At 53.9% G+C, this 18,821-nt stretch overlaps 2 protein-coding genes across 2 annotated transcripts in view; one reads left to right on the top strand and one right to left on the bottom strand.

Annotated features, from left to right (window-relative positions):
• The first annotated feature begins 129 nt into the window (after window positions 1-129).
• On the top strand, window positions 130-3,357 carry CIB1 (calcium and integrin binding 1). The gene is made up of 7 exons (XM_019983955.2): window positions 130-348; window positions 491-525; window positions 1,563-1,671; window positions 2,296-2,446; window positions 2,583-2,701; window positions 2,784-2,872; window positions 3,103-3,357. The coding sequence occupies exons 1-7, from the start codon at window positions 298-300 to the stop codon at window positions 3,122-3,124; spliced, it is 576 nt and encodes a 191-aa protein (XP_019839514.1). The 5' UTR covers window positions 130-297; the 3' UTR covers window positions 3,125-3,357.
• The window catches only part of SEMA4B (semaphorin 4B), a 47,247-nt gene continuing 29,988 nt past the window's right edge, over window positions 1,563-18,821 (bottom strand). The window contains exons 3-15 of the mRNA XM_070775129.1: window positions 16,076-16,239; window positions 15,803-15,865; window positions 13,732-13,830; window positions 12,959-13,070; window positions 12,623-12,736; window positions 12,331-12,482; window positions 10,734-10,915; window positions 10,475-10,625; window positions 8,997-9,207; window positions 8,795-8,910; window positions 8,400-8,566; window positions 6,407-6,486; window positions 1,563-6,132 (exon numbers count right to left, since the gene is read on the bottom strand). Coding sequence (XP_070631230.1) covers window positions 5,402-6,132; window positions 6,407-6,486; window positions 8,400-8,566; window positions 8,795-8,910; window positions 8,997-9,207; window positions 10,475-10,625; window positions 10,734-10,915; window positions 12,331-12,482; window positions 12,623-12,736; window positions 12,959-13,070; window positions 13,732-13,830; window positions 15,803-15,865; window positions 16,076-16,239 — 2,342 coding nt within the window. The 3' untranslated portion in view covers window positions 1,563-5,401. The remainder of the gene's footprint in view (window positions 6,133-6,406; window positions 6,487-8,399; window positions 8,567-8,794; window positions 8,911-8,996; window positions 9,208-10,474; window positions 10,626-10,733; window positions 10,916-12,330; window positions 12,483-12,622; window positions 12,737-12,958; window positions 13,071-13,731; window positions 13,831-15,802; window positions 15,866-16,075; window positions 16,240-18,821) is intronic.

The raw sequence follows: 18,821 nt of genomic DNA, 5'->3' as shown, positions 1-18,821 counted from the left end.
GCCCGGCCCGGCCCGCCCACCCTGGAGGCGGGGCCGTGATGCCTGGGCCCCGCCCCGGAGCGTCCGGCCCCGCCCCGGGCCCCGCCTCCAGCTTGCCAGGGACCGCCCGGAGCCAGGAGCCAACCGGCCGAACCGGGCTGGGAACGCCTGGGAGCCTTAAGGAGGGGGCGGGCCCGGGGGCGGTGGCCCCAGGAGCGGTTGCCGCGGGCACCGGGTGGTGACGCGACCCGAGGGCGGAAGTGAGAAAGTTGCCAGCGTCCCGAGACAAGTTGGCGGAGTTGTGTGCGAGCGGCAGCGATGGGGGGTTCGGGCAGTCGCCTATCCAAGGAGCTGCTGGCCGAGTACCAGGTGCGCGAGACGCCGGTCCCCAGGGAGTTTGCGCGCGGCCTGCGCTCGGGAGAGGACGGTCCCCGAGCCGCGGCCGGGCGGGTGGGCGCGGCCTCTGGCCCCGGGCGGCCTGCTGACCCTCCTCTCTCGTTTTGCCTTCCAGGACTTGACGTTCCTGACCAAACAGGAGATCCTTCTGTAAGTGCTGTTTCGAACCTCACCTCCGGGATGCTCTCGGAACGGCTTCGGGAACGGGGAGGCTCCGTCTTACTGATGGGCAAACCGAGGTCCCGCCAGCGGGAGGGGCAGGGGCCTGCATGAGGCCAGCAGCTGAGCCGGAACTGGGGGCCGGAGCCCCGGGCCCTCGGCTGTGCCCTCTTGCCGGCACGCCCTCCCGTCTCGCGCCGGCGGCCCCAGCGGTGCACCGCGGAGCAGCCTCCAGCCAGAGTTGGGTGCTCTTTGACCCCGCTCCCCTGGCTTCTGCAAAACGGAACTTCCTGCCCCAGTCCGGCCGAGACTGCTGTAGTTCTGGGCTGCTTTGTCTGCTGGAAAAGCCAGAGAAACCTTGGGGAGCCCTTTGGCTCCTCCTTTATCTGAATACTACCGTAACCGTTAACGCTTACTGAGCATTTCCCATGCTCTGCTGAAGGGTTGTCTACGTTTCCTTTGTAACCCTCACGAGGGAGGTATGGGGACAGTGAAACAGTCGGATGACTTGCCTAAGACGACATTCTTGAGTAAGAGGATTTGAACTGGGGCTGGAACCGCTTTCCTAGCCAGTTTTATGTGGCCGCACACCTGAGCAAGAAGGTTCCTAGGCTTCTCCTGGCAAAAAAGAATGCCAGTGGGAATGAGGTGGGGCCTAAGGGGTAGAAAGTTCAGGGTAGCTGCTTTGAGGAGCAGCGGGAGATTCCTGAAATGAAATGAGATTTCAATTTAGCTGTTTTTCACTTGCTCTTAATTTAAGACCAATTTCTGGCCCCTTCTCGGACCTCTCCACACCTGGGAGAGTCTTGAATCAGGGCCAAGCACAGTGCCTGGGACATGGGGTCCCACAGTAAACCTGCAAGGATGGACTCCCAGACTCCCTTTACTGTCTTGTGATGTATCTCCTCTTGCCTTAGATGTCCTGAGGGCTTAGCTCCTCAGCTGGTTCCTGATGGGTATTCAAGGCCAGGAGGGGGGATGTGATACACTTAGGGAAGCACACTAACAGGTTCTCTTCCTTCTGCCAGAGCCCACAGACGGTTCTGTGAGCTGCTTCCCCAGGAGCACCGGAGTGTGGAGGAGTCACTGCAGGCTCGAGTGTCCTTGGAGCAGATCCTCAGCCTTCCAGAGCTCAAGGTGCCAGCCCCCCTAGCCTCCCTCTGCTACTCCTTCTGAGGTCACATGGTCACTGCTCCCCATTCCAGTCTTCTCTCTGTTTCACCCTAAGTTCCTGGGTGCTTTATCAAGGTCATCCGGGGGAGTTATATAGTAATAGAAGGATGTTTTGCACACTGGGATCCTCAGACATATTCTTGGAGGTTCAAAGTTGTGTCCTTTAAGAGGAGTTGAATTACCTTATTGAAGTTTGAGAAAGTCTATTCCAGAGGCTGATTGCCTTTCCATAGGGCTGCTGTGAAAATTTTTATGCAAAGGCCCTGGCCTATAACACAGTAATTGCTCAATTCAATATTTGTGTTTTAAAATAACCAGCTCATCTTGTTCTCTTTGCTTAGGATGCCTTCCTCTTCCTTACTTCTCTGCTCCTGGGCCTGCCTTTATTAGGTTAAGCTCTGATGCCCAGAAAGCCATTTCTGTCTCTTCCCCAGTGGGGTCATGGGTCCTCCTGACTTCTATACTGGCCCGAGTGGTGATGGTTCTCCCCTGAGAGGCTGAACTGCTCCCTCCAGTTTCCTGGTGGCGTTTGAATATGTGATTTGGGGTGCTTCGTGTGTGGCGTTCACAGAAGGCTTTCTTGCTTAGGCCAACCCCTTCAAGGAGCGAATCTGCAAGGTCTTCTCCACTTCCCCGAGCAGAGACAGCCTGAGCTTTGAGGACTTCTTGGACCTCCTCAGTGTGTTTAGTGACACAGCCACCCCAGACATCAAGTCCCACTATGCCTTCCGCATCTTCGGTAAGGAGCAGGGGGCCGGGTGGAACACCAGCCTCTCTGACGTGGTCTTTGTGGAGATGCCTGAGGGCTCAGGGAGTCACGAGCTGGGTGCTCATCCCGACCACCTCCTTTTGGGCTTCCTGTGTCTGATTTCTAGACTTTGATGATGATGGAACCTTGAACAGAGAAGACCTGAGCCAGCTCGTGAACTGCCTCACGGGAGAGAGCGAAGACACACGGCTCAGTGCTTCAGAGATGAAGCAGCTCATCGACAACGTGAGCAGTAGTGGCGGGTGGGCTGGGCTGGGGAGCAGGTGGGGAAGGCTTGGGCTTTGGCCTTGAAGCTTCCCCTTTCCAGATCCTAGAGGAGTCTGACATAGATAGGGATGGGACCATCAACCTCTCCGAGTTCCAGCATGTCATCTCCCGCTCACCAGATTTTGCCAGGTATGACTGTGGTCTTCACCTGCTGCACCAGGTCTGGGATGTTATTTCTGGAGGTGGTCCCTGGGGTAGGAAAAGGCCTCCTGCTTCCTCTGAATATATTAGAAGGGGACTCACTTCTAGAAAGGACTCACTGCCCATTCCAAGGGGTCTTGGGGGAGGGGTAAACTTAAGGTTTAGTCCCTACCCTCCTCTTTCAGCAGAAAGCCCTAACACGCTCTTCTCTTGTTCAGTTCCTTTAAGATTGTCCTGTGACGGGAGCCACAGCATGTGCAGCAGCACCCTGTTGAAGAATGTCCACTGCTGAGCTGTGGTCATGGTTACCCCTGTGTTGTCAGCGCCGGCCAAGCTGGCCCAGCCTGGAGCTGGCACTGAGCAGTCTTGCCCGGGGCTGTGGAGGGCCCTCCACGTCAGGGCCTTTCCCCTTCTCACTGTCATCGCTCTATTTGTGTTTCTACTAATCAATAATAAAGGTTTAGAAATTTTGAGCCTTTGTGCAACACTAGAATTACTGATGTGAAGGAGTGGACTTATATATATATATGAGCCCTCGGTCACCCTGGGGATAAGTAGGATTTGAAGGGGATGGCTGATGGCTCATATGGTGAAGAATCTGCCTGTAACGCAGGAGACCCAGGTTCAATCCTTGGATCAGGAAGATCCCCTGGAGTAGGAAATGGCAACCCACTCCAGTATTCTTGCCTGGAGAATCCCACGGCCAGAGGAGCCTGGTGGATTACGGCCCATGGGATTGCAAAGATTTGGACACAACTGAGCGACTAAGCATGCAGGCAAAGAAGGAGACAGCAGGAAGTCAGACTATCTGCCCGTCTCACCCTCCCTTGTGAGGGGATATGAAGAGGAGCATGAGGGGTGGAACTCTTGTATCCTGATAGTGGTGGTGGGTACATGAACTTCTACATGTGTTAAAACTCATAGACCTGTGTACTAAAAGAAAAAAGGTCAGTTTCACTGTGTGATCATTTGAAAAATAAAAATGCTTTTCAAGTCAAAACAAGAAAAGCCAAGACCTTTTCCCCTGTACCCCATCCCTGAACCGAACCAGGGGTGCAGAGTAAAGGGACTGAAGTAAACAAATCCTCTCTCCTACCCACTTTACAAACCTGGCTTGGGCTTCCCTGGTGGCTCAGTGGTAAAGAATCTGCCTGCCAATGCAGGAGACATGTGTTTGATCCCTGATCCTGCAAGATCCCACATGATGCGGAGCAACTAAGCCCATGCACACAGCTCCTGAGCCCATGCTCTAAAGCCCACGACCATGAGCCCTAGAGCCCACGCTCTGCAACAAGAGAAGTCACTGCACTGAGAAGCCCGCGTACCACATCTAGAGTAGCCCCCGCTTGCCACAGCTAGAGAAAAGCCTGTACAGCAAGGAAGACCCAGCATAGCCAAAAATAAGCAAAAAAAAAAAGAACCTGGCTCCGTGGGGAGATGTGGTCAGCCAGGCTGGGCTGGTGTTAGCCCACTAGCACCTGAAAGAGGCGGCCTAGAACCTCCCAGAACTCAGAGAACTGGACCAACCTCAAAAAGCAACAGTCCTTTAAGAGGAAGGGCCCAGGATTCAATTTCAATTCTTTAGATTTTATTAAAAAAAAAAAAAGTAAAGTGCATTTTTATTAAAAAAAATATATATATAAAACCCACATAAACTCAACGGTCCCTGTGCTGGGCAGTTATCAGTGGTGCACGGGCTTAGTTGTCCCTTAAGAGTAGAGGTTGTAAGGTGTAGGATGAACTAGGGGCTGGGTTTGAAGGCCAGGGCAGGTGTGGGAAAAAGGGACACAGGTTTGTAGGCTGGAGGAAGGCAGGCAACAGTCTCTTCCTAGAATTCTGAGGGATGATGTTCATCGTCATAGACTCTTCTGGACTGGCGCTGCCCTGTCGCTCTAACGTGGCTGCAGCCTGATACAGGCTGGAAAAGTCCAGGAGGAGGTGGGCCTGAGCCCAGGGCCTCAGAAGGGCTGCCGGGCCAGTGTGGCCCTCTGGTCCCTGAGGTGACAGGATGATGGCTGCAAGGACGTGGCCAGCGGGGGAGGCTGGACCCCTTGGAGCCCAAGCTGGGCCCGTCTCTGCAGTGAGCAGGGGCAGCCTGTGACAGCAGGGGAAGGCGGAAGAGGCCGGCTAGTGCGCCGTTTCCAGCTCTGTCTCACACAGCCACTTTGGATGCATCCTTCCAATCTGGAAGCTGGGAGCCGGGCACTGGGCTGGCCACATGTGTGGCGTCATCTTGCCTCTCTTTTCCTGTTTCACATTTTCGACTGTTTTTAAACAAAGGGCTCAGTTCACTTAAGGAGCATCTGCTCACTTGGGCAGGCCCCCATCTTCAGCTAGGACCCACAGGGACATGACCATCTGGGGTGGAGGATGGGGGGGCCTTGCTACTTGGCAGCGGGCTCTGTCGCTCCTGAGGGCTGCACACCGCGGCTTCTTCCACGAGGAGGGGCAGAGGTCCAGCCAACCAGCTCTGAGCACTCGGGGCCCCAGAGGGAGGCCGCCTCCAGAAGTCTGCTCTCACACTACCGAGTCCCGGATCTCAGAGCCCAGGCGGACCCGGGGCCGGGGACATGTCGGGGACACCTCCACAAAGCTGTCCTGGACGCTCAGTGGCCTCTTCTCTGACTCCGTGAAGACGCGGGACCTCTGGAAGCTGTCCAACAGGGCCTGGTAGCCTTGGTGGTCCAGCGGGGTGCTAGGGGGGCCCACGCCGTTGAGCGGCTGGGTCTCAGGCGGCAGCACCACTGGGCGGGTCTTGGGGTGCACACTGGCACACTCCCCCTGCTTCAGGAAGACCTTCATGCCGCCGCGATGCCGGTAGAGGAAGAATAAGATGAGGAGCACCACGGCGAACACGAAGAGCACACACATCACCAGGAACTCCGTCCAGTACGACTTGTCCATGCGCCAGCTGGCCTTGCCGCCCGCCGGTGCGCTCACCCGAGACGTGTTGATGATGATGCTCCGGTCCTCACTGCCAGCCGCCTCATCCTCCACCACCTTCGGGCAGTAGCTGGCCTCCAGCTGCTGGATGCCTCCCTCCAGCGACCAGCACTGGAACAGCCCCAGCTCCTGCTGGCTGCCCACCAGCAGCAGGTCCCCGGTGGCCAGCACGCGGAAGGAGGCCGAGGCATTGATGGGGGCCCCATTGTGCAGCCAGAACCGGGTCGCCAGGTTGGACAGGAGCGGGCAGGCCAAGGTGTTCACCGTGTGGGGCTGGAAATGAACCTGCTCACAGGGCTTCTCACCTGCAGGCAGAAGAGGCACAGTTCCCGGTCAAGGGGGCTGGTGTCTCCGCTCGCCCCAGGCTCACTCACCCACCTCCCTCCAGGCTGTGCACCTCGTGGCTATAAGGGCAGCTTGGGGACTTTGGGGACTGTGGGTCTCACTTGCCAGGACCCTGCTTCCGGGGCCAGAGGGATGAGCAAGTGAGGAAAGGCATTTACGCCCATCAGTGGCTGGAGGAGCCTGCCAGGCAGACTTGGCCCTTGCCTTTCCGCCACCTTTTGGTGGGGACCTTACCCTTTGGTACAAACGCCCGGATCTTGGAAGGGCTGCAGGCGTTCTTGGCACTGACCCCCTCGATGTCCTGGATCCATGGCCTGGGGACCAAAGAGAGTCTGGGATGGGCCAGGAAACCCCAACAGCCTGCATCTGCCCCCATCCTCCTCCGTGCAGTACGCACTGTCACACAGCCCTGCAGATGTAAGCCTGGGGAAGGGCTCAGGGACAACCAGGACCAAGGCAGGGGTGAAAGGCAGGCGGCCTCCCTTCGCAACTCCCCAGCCCACAGGCTCTGTAGACAGAGCTGGCATCTCCTCTGTCTACACAGTATTTACTTCATATTAAAGTTGCTGTGATAATTCCTTAATCACAAAAGCAGAGTGAGTCCCTAGAGAACGTCTGGAAGGGCAGCCAAATCTGTACGTATTAACATATATCTGTCTCTTTTAAAGCAAAGCACAGGCACTGATTTAATTTTGGAAAACACAGAACTCAATCAAGCACAAACTCAACCGAATATTACAAAAGTCACAATCAGAGGCTTCCCTGGTAGTCCAATGGCTAAGAGTCCGAGCTTCCAATGCAGGGAGCCCAGGTTCCATCCCCGGTCAGGGTATTAGATCCCACATGCTGCAACTAAGACTCAGAATAACCAAATAAATACATAAGTATTAAAAACAAAACAAAACTTTATGGAGCTAAAATATAATTAAAAAAAACACAATTACCTATTCAACAATAAAGGTGGTATTTTTTGGAGTGTCCCTTCAGGTATACATATGTGTACACACACACACGTGATGTTTTAAAATATAAAACTGGAAACAGGTATGCCCTTGAGTGAAGTATAGACACTACAAATAGGACAGATCCAATTTTTACTTAAAATGTATGTATTTGGGACTTCCCTCATACTCCAGTGGTTAAGACCCTGAGCTTCCAATGCAGGGGGCCTGGGCTTGATCCCTGGTCTGGAAACTAGATCCCACATGTCACAACAAAGATCAAAGACCAACTGCAGCCAAACTTTTTTTTTTTAGTTTTTAAAAAAAAAAAGTATTTTTGTTCATATTACACATATTTGGAAAAATCTGGGAGGATATATATTAAATCTAAGTCTCTCTAGGTTGTAAAATTTGGATAGTTTTTATTTTGTTTCTGCTTATCTCTATTGTCTAAGTTTTCTTAGACAAAATAAGTTATTCTGAAAACAATTTTTAATTGGTTTGTTTTTAGCCACGCCACTTTCGGGATCTTAGTTTCCTGGTCAGGGAATAAACCCTCGTCCCCTTCAGTGGAAGAGCAGAGTTCTAACCACTGGACCACCAGGAAGTCCCTTAATGGGTCTGTTAATGGATTGTTATGGAGCCCTTATTTTCTGTTATTTAACTACATTCATGTGCCAATTCACATTCTCCAGCAAATCTTTTCACAGCTATGACATTTTATACTAACTACCCAATCCTGTCCCTGCTTTACAGATGGGTAAGACAAACATAATTTACTGTCTGAGTTACAACTCTTTTGAGAGTCAGGAAGGGAGCTGATTAATAATTATCCCCAGGGCTTCCCTGGTGGCTGGCTCAGTGGTGAAGAATCCACCTGCCGATGCAGGAGATATCGGCTTCAATCCCTGATCCAGGAACGTCTCACCTACTGCGAAGCAACCTGTGCACCACAACTCCTGAGCCTGTGCTCTAGAGCCTGAGAGCTGTACTGAAGCCCACACTCTAGAGCCCATGCTCCCCAGCAAGAGAAGCCACTGCAAGGAGAAGCCTGTGCACTGCAATTAGAGTAGCCCCCACTCGCCACAACTAGGGCAAAGCCTGCATAGCAACAAAGACCCAGCATAGTCAAAAATAAATAAATACAATGATTAAAAAAAAAATGATGCCCAGACAGCGGACACAAATGAGGCTGTGTGGTGATTCCACAGAGGGTCTAAAGCAGAGACACTTGGAGGCAGGTGCGCCAGGAGGGACAAGGGGAAGGGGCCCAAACTAGCTCTTACCTGACGGCCACCTCTGGTTGGTAGAGGCTGACGGACGCACACCTCCAGCCGCTCCAAGCGCAGTAGGGGTCCCGGGCCAGGAGGCAGTCCCTGCAGCTCTGGTACAGGCTGCAGTTGGCCACAGGCACCTTGACTACGCTCGAGTGTGAGGCAGCGTACAGCAATCCCTGCAAGAGACACGCAGCATGGGAGGCAGGCCCCGGCTCCCACAGCTACACCCGGCTCCAGTGCCCCACAAAGCCACCTCCTGGGAGCCGCTTCTCAAGCACCTGCCCCTCCCCCCACATTCCGACAGCTCCTGTCGGAGCCTGGATCTTTCCACCCGACTGGGGCAGGAGGGCAGGGCACCCCAAGCCCACTGCCCAGACTCCCCTCTGTACTCCCTCTCTGCTCACCCTGTCGGCGTCCAGTTGCAGGTTCCGCACGGGCTGTCCTGCCGGGAAGACCTGGAGCTCTTCAATGATGTGCACCGCGGTGCCCACGCTCACCGCCTTGTGCACCCAGCCGTCACCTGCGATAAGGACATTGCTCAGGCCCTGTGAAGAGCCTGCCGCCCATGCCCCCTCGACCCCCAGCCCGCCTGCAGTGGGCACGCACCAGTGCCCAGGAAGAGGACGTCGTAGGTGCGGTTCAGGGCCAGCACACGGTGGACAGTCACATGCTGGTAGCGAGCCTGGGGCTGCAGCAGCAACATGCGGCCGCGGACCTGTCCGTCCATCAGGAAGTGGTCCTTGAGGAAGTTCAGCACGCGGTCAGGGAGCTGCAGTGACGAGTTGATCTTCCTCTCCCGGGCACTATTGGTGATGCACTGAAGGAGAAGGCGTTGGTTTGAGATGGGCGGCATTGGGGTGGCCAGCAGGATGGGTGTTCTACAGATCCCGCTGGGATTGCCACGCCCTGCCTCCCCAGTGGACAGCAGGGACTCCCCCACCCTCAGAAGCCAGGCCACAGCATGGCTCTCCAGTTCTGTGGAGCCGACACGCTTCTCTGCAGGTCTAAGGCTGTGGGGCCGTGGGCCCTGGCTGCCAGGGTTTCCCCATCTCTGCCCACCAACCACCTCTCCTTCCTGCCCATCCTTCCCCCACCCCCTCCCCTGGGCATGACCGCACTTTCTGCTCCTGTAGCATCCTTTCAGCAGGAAGTGACAGAGTTCCTTTCTCAAGAAGCCCTGGCTGAGCAAGGTGTCCCAGTGTAGGGGCCACAAGGGCGTCTGCAGTTAGTCTGCCATATCGCCAGAGGCTTCCTGGGCTTCCCTGATAGCTCAGGTGTTAAAGAATCCGCCTGCAATGCAGGAGACCCCAGTTCAAGTCGTTGGGTCAGGAAGATCCCCTGGAAGAGGGCATGGCAACCCACTCCAGTATTCTTGCCTGGAGAATCCCCATGGACAGAGGAGTCTGGCAGGCTACAGTCCATGGGGTCACAAAGAGTCGGACACGACTGAGTGACGGCACAAGGGTTCCTGATTCTCTCTGCCCTGGGGCATTCTCTGTAGCAGCTCCAAGAATTAACATCCCAGAGTGACCCTCAATCACTGAGGCCCAGCAGTTGGTAACAAACACCCCAGTGGGACGACGCTGAGATATACTCCACATAGCCTCCCAGGGCCCCGGGGCCTCAGCTCCAGGCACCCACAGCAGCAGCAGTGTGGCGACCCCCGCTTTCTTGGCTCCGCCCCTCCCTCCACAATCCTGTCCCCTCTTTGCTGCTTCCGGGGAGTAGCTCCCCTAGAAACTGCCAGCACCCATATCCTTGTCTCAAGGTCTGCTTTGTGAGAAGCCCATGAGGCTGGAGGGAAAGAAGAGAGGACCATTTGCCCACGGCCAGCCACTCAACAAGGAGCTCACGGTGGAGTGGGAGAGAGGCATGCTGCAGGCAGCGCTCTGATGGGACCGCCCTGCCCAGCCCACTGCCATCCTGATGTCCACGGTCACGTCGAACTTGCAAAGACAAGCAGCCCTGGGTTCTGCCCCCACTTTCAAGATGAGACAACAGGCTTAGAAAAAGCAAGCAAGCCCAGCACGGGGTGTGGACCCGTCCTCCCAGCACGCTGCCCTGCGGCAGGGAGCAGCACTCACCGCGCCCGGCCGGGGCGAGGGTACTGGGTGGGTCACTGTGTACCACTGCTGCGTCTCGCGGTTCACCTCCTTGTAGAAGCCGTTGAAGGTGGACTGCACGTCCTTCATGGTGAAGACACAGACGGCAGAGCCCTCCGTGGTCCCCCCGTTCCTACCGAGGAAGTTGGCTGAATGAGCCCCAGGAGCCTTGGGGTTCACAGTGAGGCCAGCCACGCACCCCTCACCCTGCCTGTTCCCAGCTAGGTCCCGGGGGGCGCACCACTGGGATGTGAAGACCCCGTAGAAGAGGGTGTCGGGCCAGTCCTCGGGGCGGGGCGTCAGCGTGAACATGTCCTGTAGCACGTTGAACGGGAAGCCGTCGTCGGGCCGCAGGCACAGCAGCTGTGCCTTCAGGAAGGACGTCCAGCGCTGCTGCAGGACGCGCCCGCCCCCTTCGTCGCCCTGCACCAGGGAGAGGGGCTGGGCTCAGGGGATGGCGCCTCGCTTCCCCTCCCCAGACACCAGGAAGGGCCCGACGGACACAACACCAGGCCTGAGCTCATCTCAAATCAAGAAGACAGGGCTTCGTCGCCCTGCACCAGGGGGAGAGGGGCTGGGCTCAGGGACGGCTCCTCGCTTCCCCTCCCCGGACACCAGGAAGGGCCCGACGGACACAACACCAGGCCTGAGCTCATCTCAAATCAAGAAGACAGGGGACTTCCCTGGTGGTCCAGTGGTTAAGACCCTATGCTTCCAGTGCAGGGGACGCTGGTTCAATCCCTGATGAGGGAACTAAGATCCCACATGTTGCATCCCATGGCCAATATATGTGTGTGTTTATGTGTATATATACATAGAGAGAGAGAGAGAGAGAGCACGCCTCCGGCTAGATCTAAATTTCACATAAACAATAAATTAAAAAAAAAAGACTTGAAGTGGCAGCCTTCAGTCCCCCCCTTGCCAGAAGGCTGGCTAGGTAAATGACAGTGCTTCCCTAACTGCAAGGAGCCAGAAAAAGGACGAAGGGAATCTGTCTACAAACATGAAAAGACGTCACGATTTACTGCTGAGCAGAAAGGGAGGCTAAAGAGTTGCATTACAGTGTCTCTTTGTTTGCACATGGTTTTACACAAGACAAATATGTAAGTCTTTACATATGGGCAAAAGTATAAAGATTAGCAAGGAACATTCTAAATTGTTAACAGTGGTCACTTCTTGTGGAAGGATGAGATTTTAACACCGACAGTCACCATCTAGTGGTTGCTCAGCACATTTCCAAGCACCGTACATGCTGAACAGAGGCGGGAACTGAAACAGATTTCTCAGCAAGGAAATTGCCCAAGATCACACGACCCGCAGGGTTTGAACCCAGGCAGCTGGGCTCCAGCATCGACACTCTTAATCACCATACCAAGCTGCCTCTTTATCTTGTGATTTTTGTGTATACTTTGCTATGTTTTCACGTTTCTTTTAAATAAGAAAAAAACAGACATTTTAACTTAAAAGAAGAGAAGACTTCTCTGGTGGTCCAGTGGTTATGAATCTGCCAGCCAATGTAAGGGACACGGATTTGATCCCTGGTCCAGGAAGGTCCCACAGGTCGCAGGGCAACTAAGCCCGTGCACCACAACTACTGAGCTGCACGTTCAGCCTGGGCTCTGCAACAAGAGAAGCCACTGCAGTGAGAAGCCCGTGCACCTCAACTAGAGAAAAAGCTGCCGCTCAGCACAGCTAGAGAAGAGCCCGGGAAGCACTGAAGATGTAGCTCAGCCAAAAATTCAAGAAAAAAAGAGAAATGCCAGTAGCCAAGCTGTTCCTTCTGGAGGACAGGAGAAGGCCACAGACGTGGGGCCTCTAGGGTGGCCCAGCCCCCTCACCTTGCAGATACGGGCGATGCGGGACACCATGGTGTTCTCAAAGAATTCCAACTCCTGGCCAATCTCTCTGAAGAAGAAGTAGATCTTGTCATCGTCCCCTTCCGAGCTGCCCAGGCTCTCGGGAATGTAGGCTGAGGCCATAAACGCTGGGTCTGTGGGGGGGTCGGTGGGGAGCACCATCAGCCCAGCGATCCCAGACAGGCGAGACTGCTCTCTGGCCCTGCTGGGGGGACAGGGCCCCCTCCCTGGGGCCTGGGGACTGCCCACTGGGTGGGCGGCGGGAGGATTTCACCTTGCAGCCAGTTGAGGGAGGTCTCAGTCTTGATGGGGCGGAGGCTTTGGCTCCTGGAGATGGTCGGGTCACTCCCCTGGAAGCTGCTGACTGTTCCCGTGTACAGCTCGCCATCTGCCAAGAGAACATTTCCCATGGGAATGGGCCCTGGGCACAGCCCCTTCCCGCTCAGGGCCCACAGTGACCTGAGTGCGGCCCTTCTTGCTTGAGGAGAACAGAGGAGGGAATAAGAACTAAGAAGAGCCAAACTGAAAGCCGCCTGGGGTCGCCGCACCCCTGGGAACCAGCACGGCACCAACGACCCGGGCCCCCCTGCCTGCCCCGCCCCTCACTCACCAATCACTAGGGCCGTGGACTTGAAATTGGGGTCAAAAGGACAACGGCCCTTGCCATCTTCCAGGAGGATGTTGCCCTGCTTGTCCTGTGCGAGCGTGAAGTTCTCCACGTCCTGCAGGGGAGCAGAGCAGGGAGGTCAGGGCCACACCGGGGAGTGAGCGAGCTTGGCGGAAGAGCAGGGAGGTGTCCAGAGCGAGGGCAGTGGTCCAAGGGCCTCCTCCCGATCCTGGCCTCTGGGGCACAGTCCCTGCAGCGCCTTGCCATGACCCCTCACAGTGGCTGGCCCACGGGGCAGAGAAGAGGCTCAGACAGGCGACGTGAGCCAGGAAAGGACAGTGATGTGGTTCAAACCCAGGAACGTCTGACTCGGAACCTGGCTGCTCCGACTCACGCCCTGAAAATGCCACCCTCTACAAAGTTGTGCAAAGGGCAGAAACACAAGGGCGTGTGTGTGATGAGGAGGGTGGATGAGATGGGCTGGCCAGGACTAAGCGAGAGCTGGAGGAAGTGAGAGGGTGTGATCGTGGGTCAGCCAGGATCTTGTGCTCAGGGAATCCTATAGGTCTGTCTTCTACCCGCACCCTGCAGGGAAACCCACCCATCAGGGCTGGGCAGGGTCCCCAGGCTCTCAGGGCCCTTGACCTCCCAGAAGCCTCCCACCAGGGCCCTGCCCTTCACCAGGGGTCAGTGCTACAGACCAGTTCCCTGGGGGCAGAAAGAGGGTACTTCCTGGGCCAGCCGGGGGCCGGCCCGGGGTGCAGAAGGGCACTCACAATGTAGGTGCACGCAGGGCTGAAGGCCTCCGTGCCACAGGCGATCAAGTGGCTGCTGTTGAGTGGCAGGAGAATCTTGATGTAGTTTTGACAGTCCCGCTGGAGGAAGGAGGAGGATGTAAGGCACAGACAGGCCACCAGGGGGGGCCACTGAGCCCCCCCGAACCAGACCCAAGGGGCAGTGCCTTCTGGAGCAGAGGAGACGGAGGACCGTGCCCATGTGTGCATATGTGTGTGTAGGAGGGGACCTTGGGGCTCAGCTAGCTCTGTGACTAGGAAACTTCACTTCAGTCTGGGGTGAAGGCACAAAGCATCTCCCTTTTGAGCTGTCTTATCCCAACCTGGTGAGGAAGTTGAGCCCAGAACAGAAGGAAACACACAGCCCTGAACCCTGGACTCCAGACTCGCGGATTGCCTCTGAGAGGGTGTCCTAACAGGCATCTCCTGAGCTTCTGACTGTTCCCCCAAAACGCCCTCCTCTGGGGTCTCCCCGCTTTCATAGACGCCAACTCCATCTTCTCAGGCCCCAGACCTCACAGCATCCTCGACCCCCCTCTTATACCACCCCCACCCTGGTTCTCCCATCCGGAAATCCTGGTGGCTCCGTCTTCAAGATACATCCAGGATCTGACCGAGACGTCCCGCTCCCTTTCTTGGTCCAACGCTGGTCCGGGCCACCATCCCCTTTCGCTCCTCGCTGGTCTCCCTCTATTCTTGCCCCAGGAGCCCGCTCCCCACCACGGTAGTTAGAGCGACTTTCTGAAAACCCACACTGGACCACGCCACTGCTCTGCTCAGCCTGCCAGTGGTTCCCCAAATACCTCACTCAGAGTGACATCCACAGTCCTGTTCTTTCTCCACATCAAACCCCTCACCCCTCCTCTTAATCTTGGCTCAAATGTCACTTTTTCTAAAGGAAGTGTAACCTGACCACCCTTAAAACAAGACTGATTTCTTCTTTTTCACAATGATATAATAATCAGGAGATCAAACCAGTCAATCCTAAAGGAAATCAACCCTGAATATTCATTGAAAGGACTGATGCTGAAGCTCCAATACTTTGGTCACCTGATGTGACGAGTCAATTCACTGGAAAAGACCCTGATGCTAGGAAAGACTGAGGGCAAGAGGAGAAGGGGGCGACAGAGGATGAGATGGTTGGATGTTATCACTGTCTCAGTGGACATGAATTTGAGGAAACTCAGGGAGACAGTGATGGACAGAGAAGCCTGGTGTGCAGCAGTTCATAGGGCTGCAAAGAGTCGGACACAACTTTGTGATTTAACAACAACAACAACAACGATAATAACCAGTGTCTCAAAGCACCCAGGCACACAGTAAGTACTTAACACATTTCTTCTGAATAAAAGAAATCAAAAGCAGTCAGGGCTTGAACCTGTGTCTTAAAAAAAAATTTGGTGTGTGTGTGTGTGTGTGTCGGGGGTGGGTCATGCCACTTGGCTTATGGGATTTTAGTTACCCGACCAGGGATTAGGAGTCCTAACCACTGGACCCCATGAAATTCCCTGAACTTGTGTCTTGACCCCAAGACTGGTGTCTTTTGCCTTCACCGTAGCTGCCCCCCACTGCACTCAGGACCAGGAGGCCTCTGGGAATGGTGGGGAGTCTTCCCAAAGAACTCTGGGCTGACCGGTCCCCACTCATTGGTCTGGCCAAAACCAAGCTAGGGTATGTCAGGCCTGCCACATCAAGCACCATCCTCAAAGGGACAGACTCCCACCCCCACCCAATCACTGCTCCTGCTGGAAGCTGACCTCTGTTTGGCCCTTATCATATGTATTAGCTCACTGAATCCTCGTGGTAAGTCCAGTGAGACATCCATGCTTACCCCCATTTTACTAAGGCTTGGAGAGGCAAATCCATTTGTCCGAGGTCACAGAGATAATACGTACAGGGTCGAGACACAAACACAGGTCTGGCCATCTCAGAAATCCATGTCCTTTCCACCACAGCTGGCAGCATCTGCTCCCACCTCCGGCCTCCATCCTGGGCCCAGACCTACCACCTCCAGCCCTCCTTCAGCCCAGGTCACCTCCAGGTGCTGGCTCACCTCTGGGTTTTTGCCCTTGAAACTGCACTGCTTCTTTCTCTCTGCATCTGCGCGCCACAGCAGCTGGGGAACCAGAAAGGGGAAGGTCAGTGTGCACCTAGGAGCAGAGGCTCTGCCTCCCGTGTCTTCGCCCCTCCCCCTGGGAGCAGAGGCTCCGCCTCCCGTTTCTTCACCCCTCCCCCATTTGCATCATCCTGGGGCCCAGAAGTTCCACCCCCCACCCAGCCACCCACCGGCACCGTCCACCCAGCCTAGCCCTGAGCATCATCTGACCTCCTGGTACTCCCCGCCTGGCAGGAAGCTGACGCTGCTGTTGAGTGCCAAGAGGGCCTCTCGAGCGCCCACGTACACAGTCCTGCCATCCTTGCTCAGCAGGAAGGATGTGTAGTTGAAGACGTTTTCAGCTTCAAATCTGAGGAATGGTCGCTTTTCAGAGCCTGGAGAGAGGATGATGGACATTACCTGGGGGCCACTCCTCCCCTGAGAACGCTCTTGCATCAACCTCTAGAACAGACTGATGCGGTTGAAGGTAGATCAGCAAGGCAGTGGGTGCATAGGACCGGCAGTCAGATTTAGGGGAAGCAGCACTCCCGGATTCTCAAACATTATGTATGAAACAAACGCACAATGATGAATGTCAAAGAACATTAGTTACAGCACCATTCATGTTAATGAAAGACTGAAATCACCTCAAATCCAACCACAGGGGGCTGGGTGAAAATAAATCTCAACACTTTCTATGCCGGAATACTATGCAGCTGGTAAAATGCTGTTGTATTAGCAACTCCGGACAAATAAGCAAAGTTATCTAAGAAAGGCATGGTCAAAATATTAAGTGAACTGAAATAGAAAGTGATGGATTTTGAGCATCTAACAGAATGTAAGAAACGAAAGTCTCTTTAACATTCTCCTTTGAGTGCCATTAGACCCAAAGAGAAGGACTTGTAAGCACAGCCCACTCCCGTGGGCAGCAGCGATCACGAGTCACAGAGGAATGCAAACACGGGGAGCCAAACTTCAGGTCTCAGCACTGCTTCGTGTCACTCACCGGCGATTTATGGTTATTAAACCGAATGTAAATGCTAATAACCTTGACCTCAGAAACTTGAATGTACACCAGACAAGCACTGTGATGCTGGGGGTGAAAGGAAATCAAGGAAAATGCCATCTCCATATCTTCCTCTGAGAGGAAGGGCCTCTGAGAATAAGGGCCACAAGAGACTATGGTTTGTAGAACAAGAACTTGAGGCTTAAGCATATTACTTACATTTTAAATTGCAAAGGTAACCAAATATAGAGGCAGACAATGCTTGGAGGAAGTAGGGAAGGGTGATGGAAGTGATGGAAAACTTTACTTTTCTTAGGGGCAAGTCAGTAAATCCAATAAACCAAGAAATCGTGGAGTAAACATTTTATTTAAGTGGAGGGAACCACTCTGTAACAAGAAGTCTAAATGATTAAAATTGCCCCTTTTACCCAGGCCTGCGGCTGGGGAAGACTGAGGCAATTACTGCTTTTCACAATAAGTCTTTCTATGCTTAAAAAAAAAAATACTATGTGCATGTATATATCATATAAATTTCAAGTATCTTTCATTGTTGTAGAATATATAATAACAAGGAAAGATACTAGTTATCTACTATTAAATGAAAATGAAAAAACACTATACACAGTTAGATTCTATTTTTTTGTGGGAAAAACATAAACATGGGGAAAAACAGTCAAGAAGGATGAATCACAAAATACTGAAAAGTGGTATCCTGGTAGAATTCTAGGTTATTTTTTTCCCTTTGCATTTGTTATCATTTTTTGATTCTATAGGTTACACTTGTGCAATGTTAAAGAAATAAATTAGAAGGAAAGGAAGAAGAAGATAAACACACATATCTACCCACCAGGGTACTGCCTATGCCCTCAGTGACTGGTGGATTTGGAGGGAAATCATTTAAAAAATTCTAAGCAGCTGATAAGAAAAGAAAAACAAGCAAAAAGCAGCCACCGTGCCCAATCCCAAGCATCTCGTAACTGACCAGTCGACTGCAATCACTCTAACAGTTTCATGAAGCTGAGGAAGCAAAAAAAAAAAAAGCAGCATGCCAACGAAGCAGTTGTGAAGACAGCTTCATGTGTGTTTACAGGGTGAGCATTTTTACATACCCCTAGCCTGGTTCCACAAAGGGCAAGGATCATGAAGAAAAGAAGGTAGTGAAATATAAATGCTAAAAATCAGGAGCAGAGGGGGAAAAAAAATCTGAAGAAAGCATCTAAACCAGATAGGAAGGACGGGTTCACATCAACAGGTCATAAGGTCCTCAGGCAGCTACCAGACATGGGCTCTGCATTTAATGTTGAGCCTCCCAGTGGCCAAAAAGAAAAGGAAAATCAGGTTACTTTGTCCTCACTGTTCAAGAGGAAGAACACGTACCAGCCTTTTTTGGGGGAGCCAGGCTTTTTACCTGGCTGTTCATGCTGAAGGAAGCCCTTCAGTAGGACTCCCCAGCACCTCTAATGGGAAATCCCTCTAGCAAATAGGAATGATGGAGTTCCCAAGGCTGTTGTTTCGTCACAAGGTCTCCTGATGCGAGAAGGCAGTATTACCAGGTACCAGTGTGGGAATCTATGAGGGAATCTGCAGCTAGGAGGCCTGTCAGTCTAGAACCAGAGCAGAAACACAGGCTGCAGTGGCAACTCACAGGGCAGAGTCCTGCCCACTGTCCAGAGCCTGAACTCTGCTGCAGGAGCCACAGAGGACAGCTGGCAACTCACAGGGCAGAGTCCTGCCCACTGTCCAGAGCCTGAACTCTGCTGCAGGAGCCACAGAGGGCAGCTGGCAACTCACAGGGCAGAGTCCTGCCCACTGTCCAGAGCCTGAACTCTGCTGCAGGAACCACAGAGGGCAGCTGTGGTCTGGAGAAGTTAAGGCCTCTCTCAACTCTTACATTCAGATTGGAATCACACTAGATTCCAAGTCTTTTGCCTCAAATTCCCAACTCCTCACCACTTCTCTTAGCACTCTACA

The sequence above is a fragment of the Bos indicus genome, chromosome 21 (assembly GCF_029378745.1).
Source record: "Bos indicus isolate NIAB-ARS_2022 breed Sahiwal x Tharparkar chromosome 21, NIAB-ARS_B.indTharparkar_mat_pri_1.0, whole genome shotgun sequence".
Lineage (NCBI taxonomy): Eukaryota > Metazoa > Chordata > Mammalia > Artiodactyla > Bovidae > Bos > Bos indicus.
This window is presented reverse-complemented; position numbering and strand designations above follow the sequence as displayed.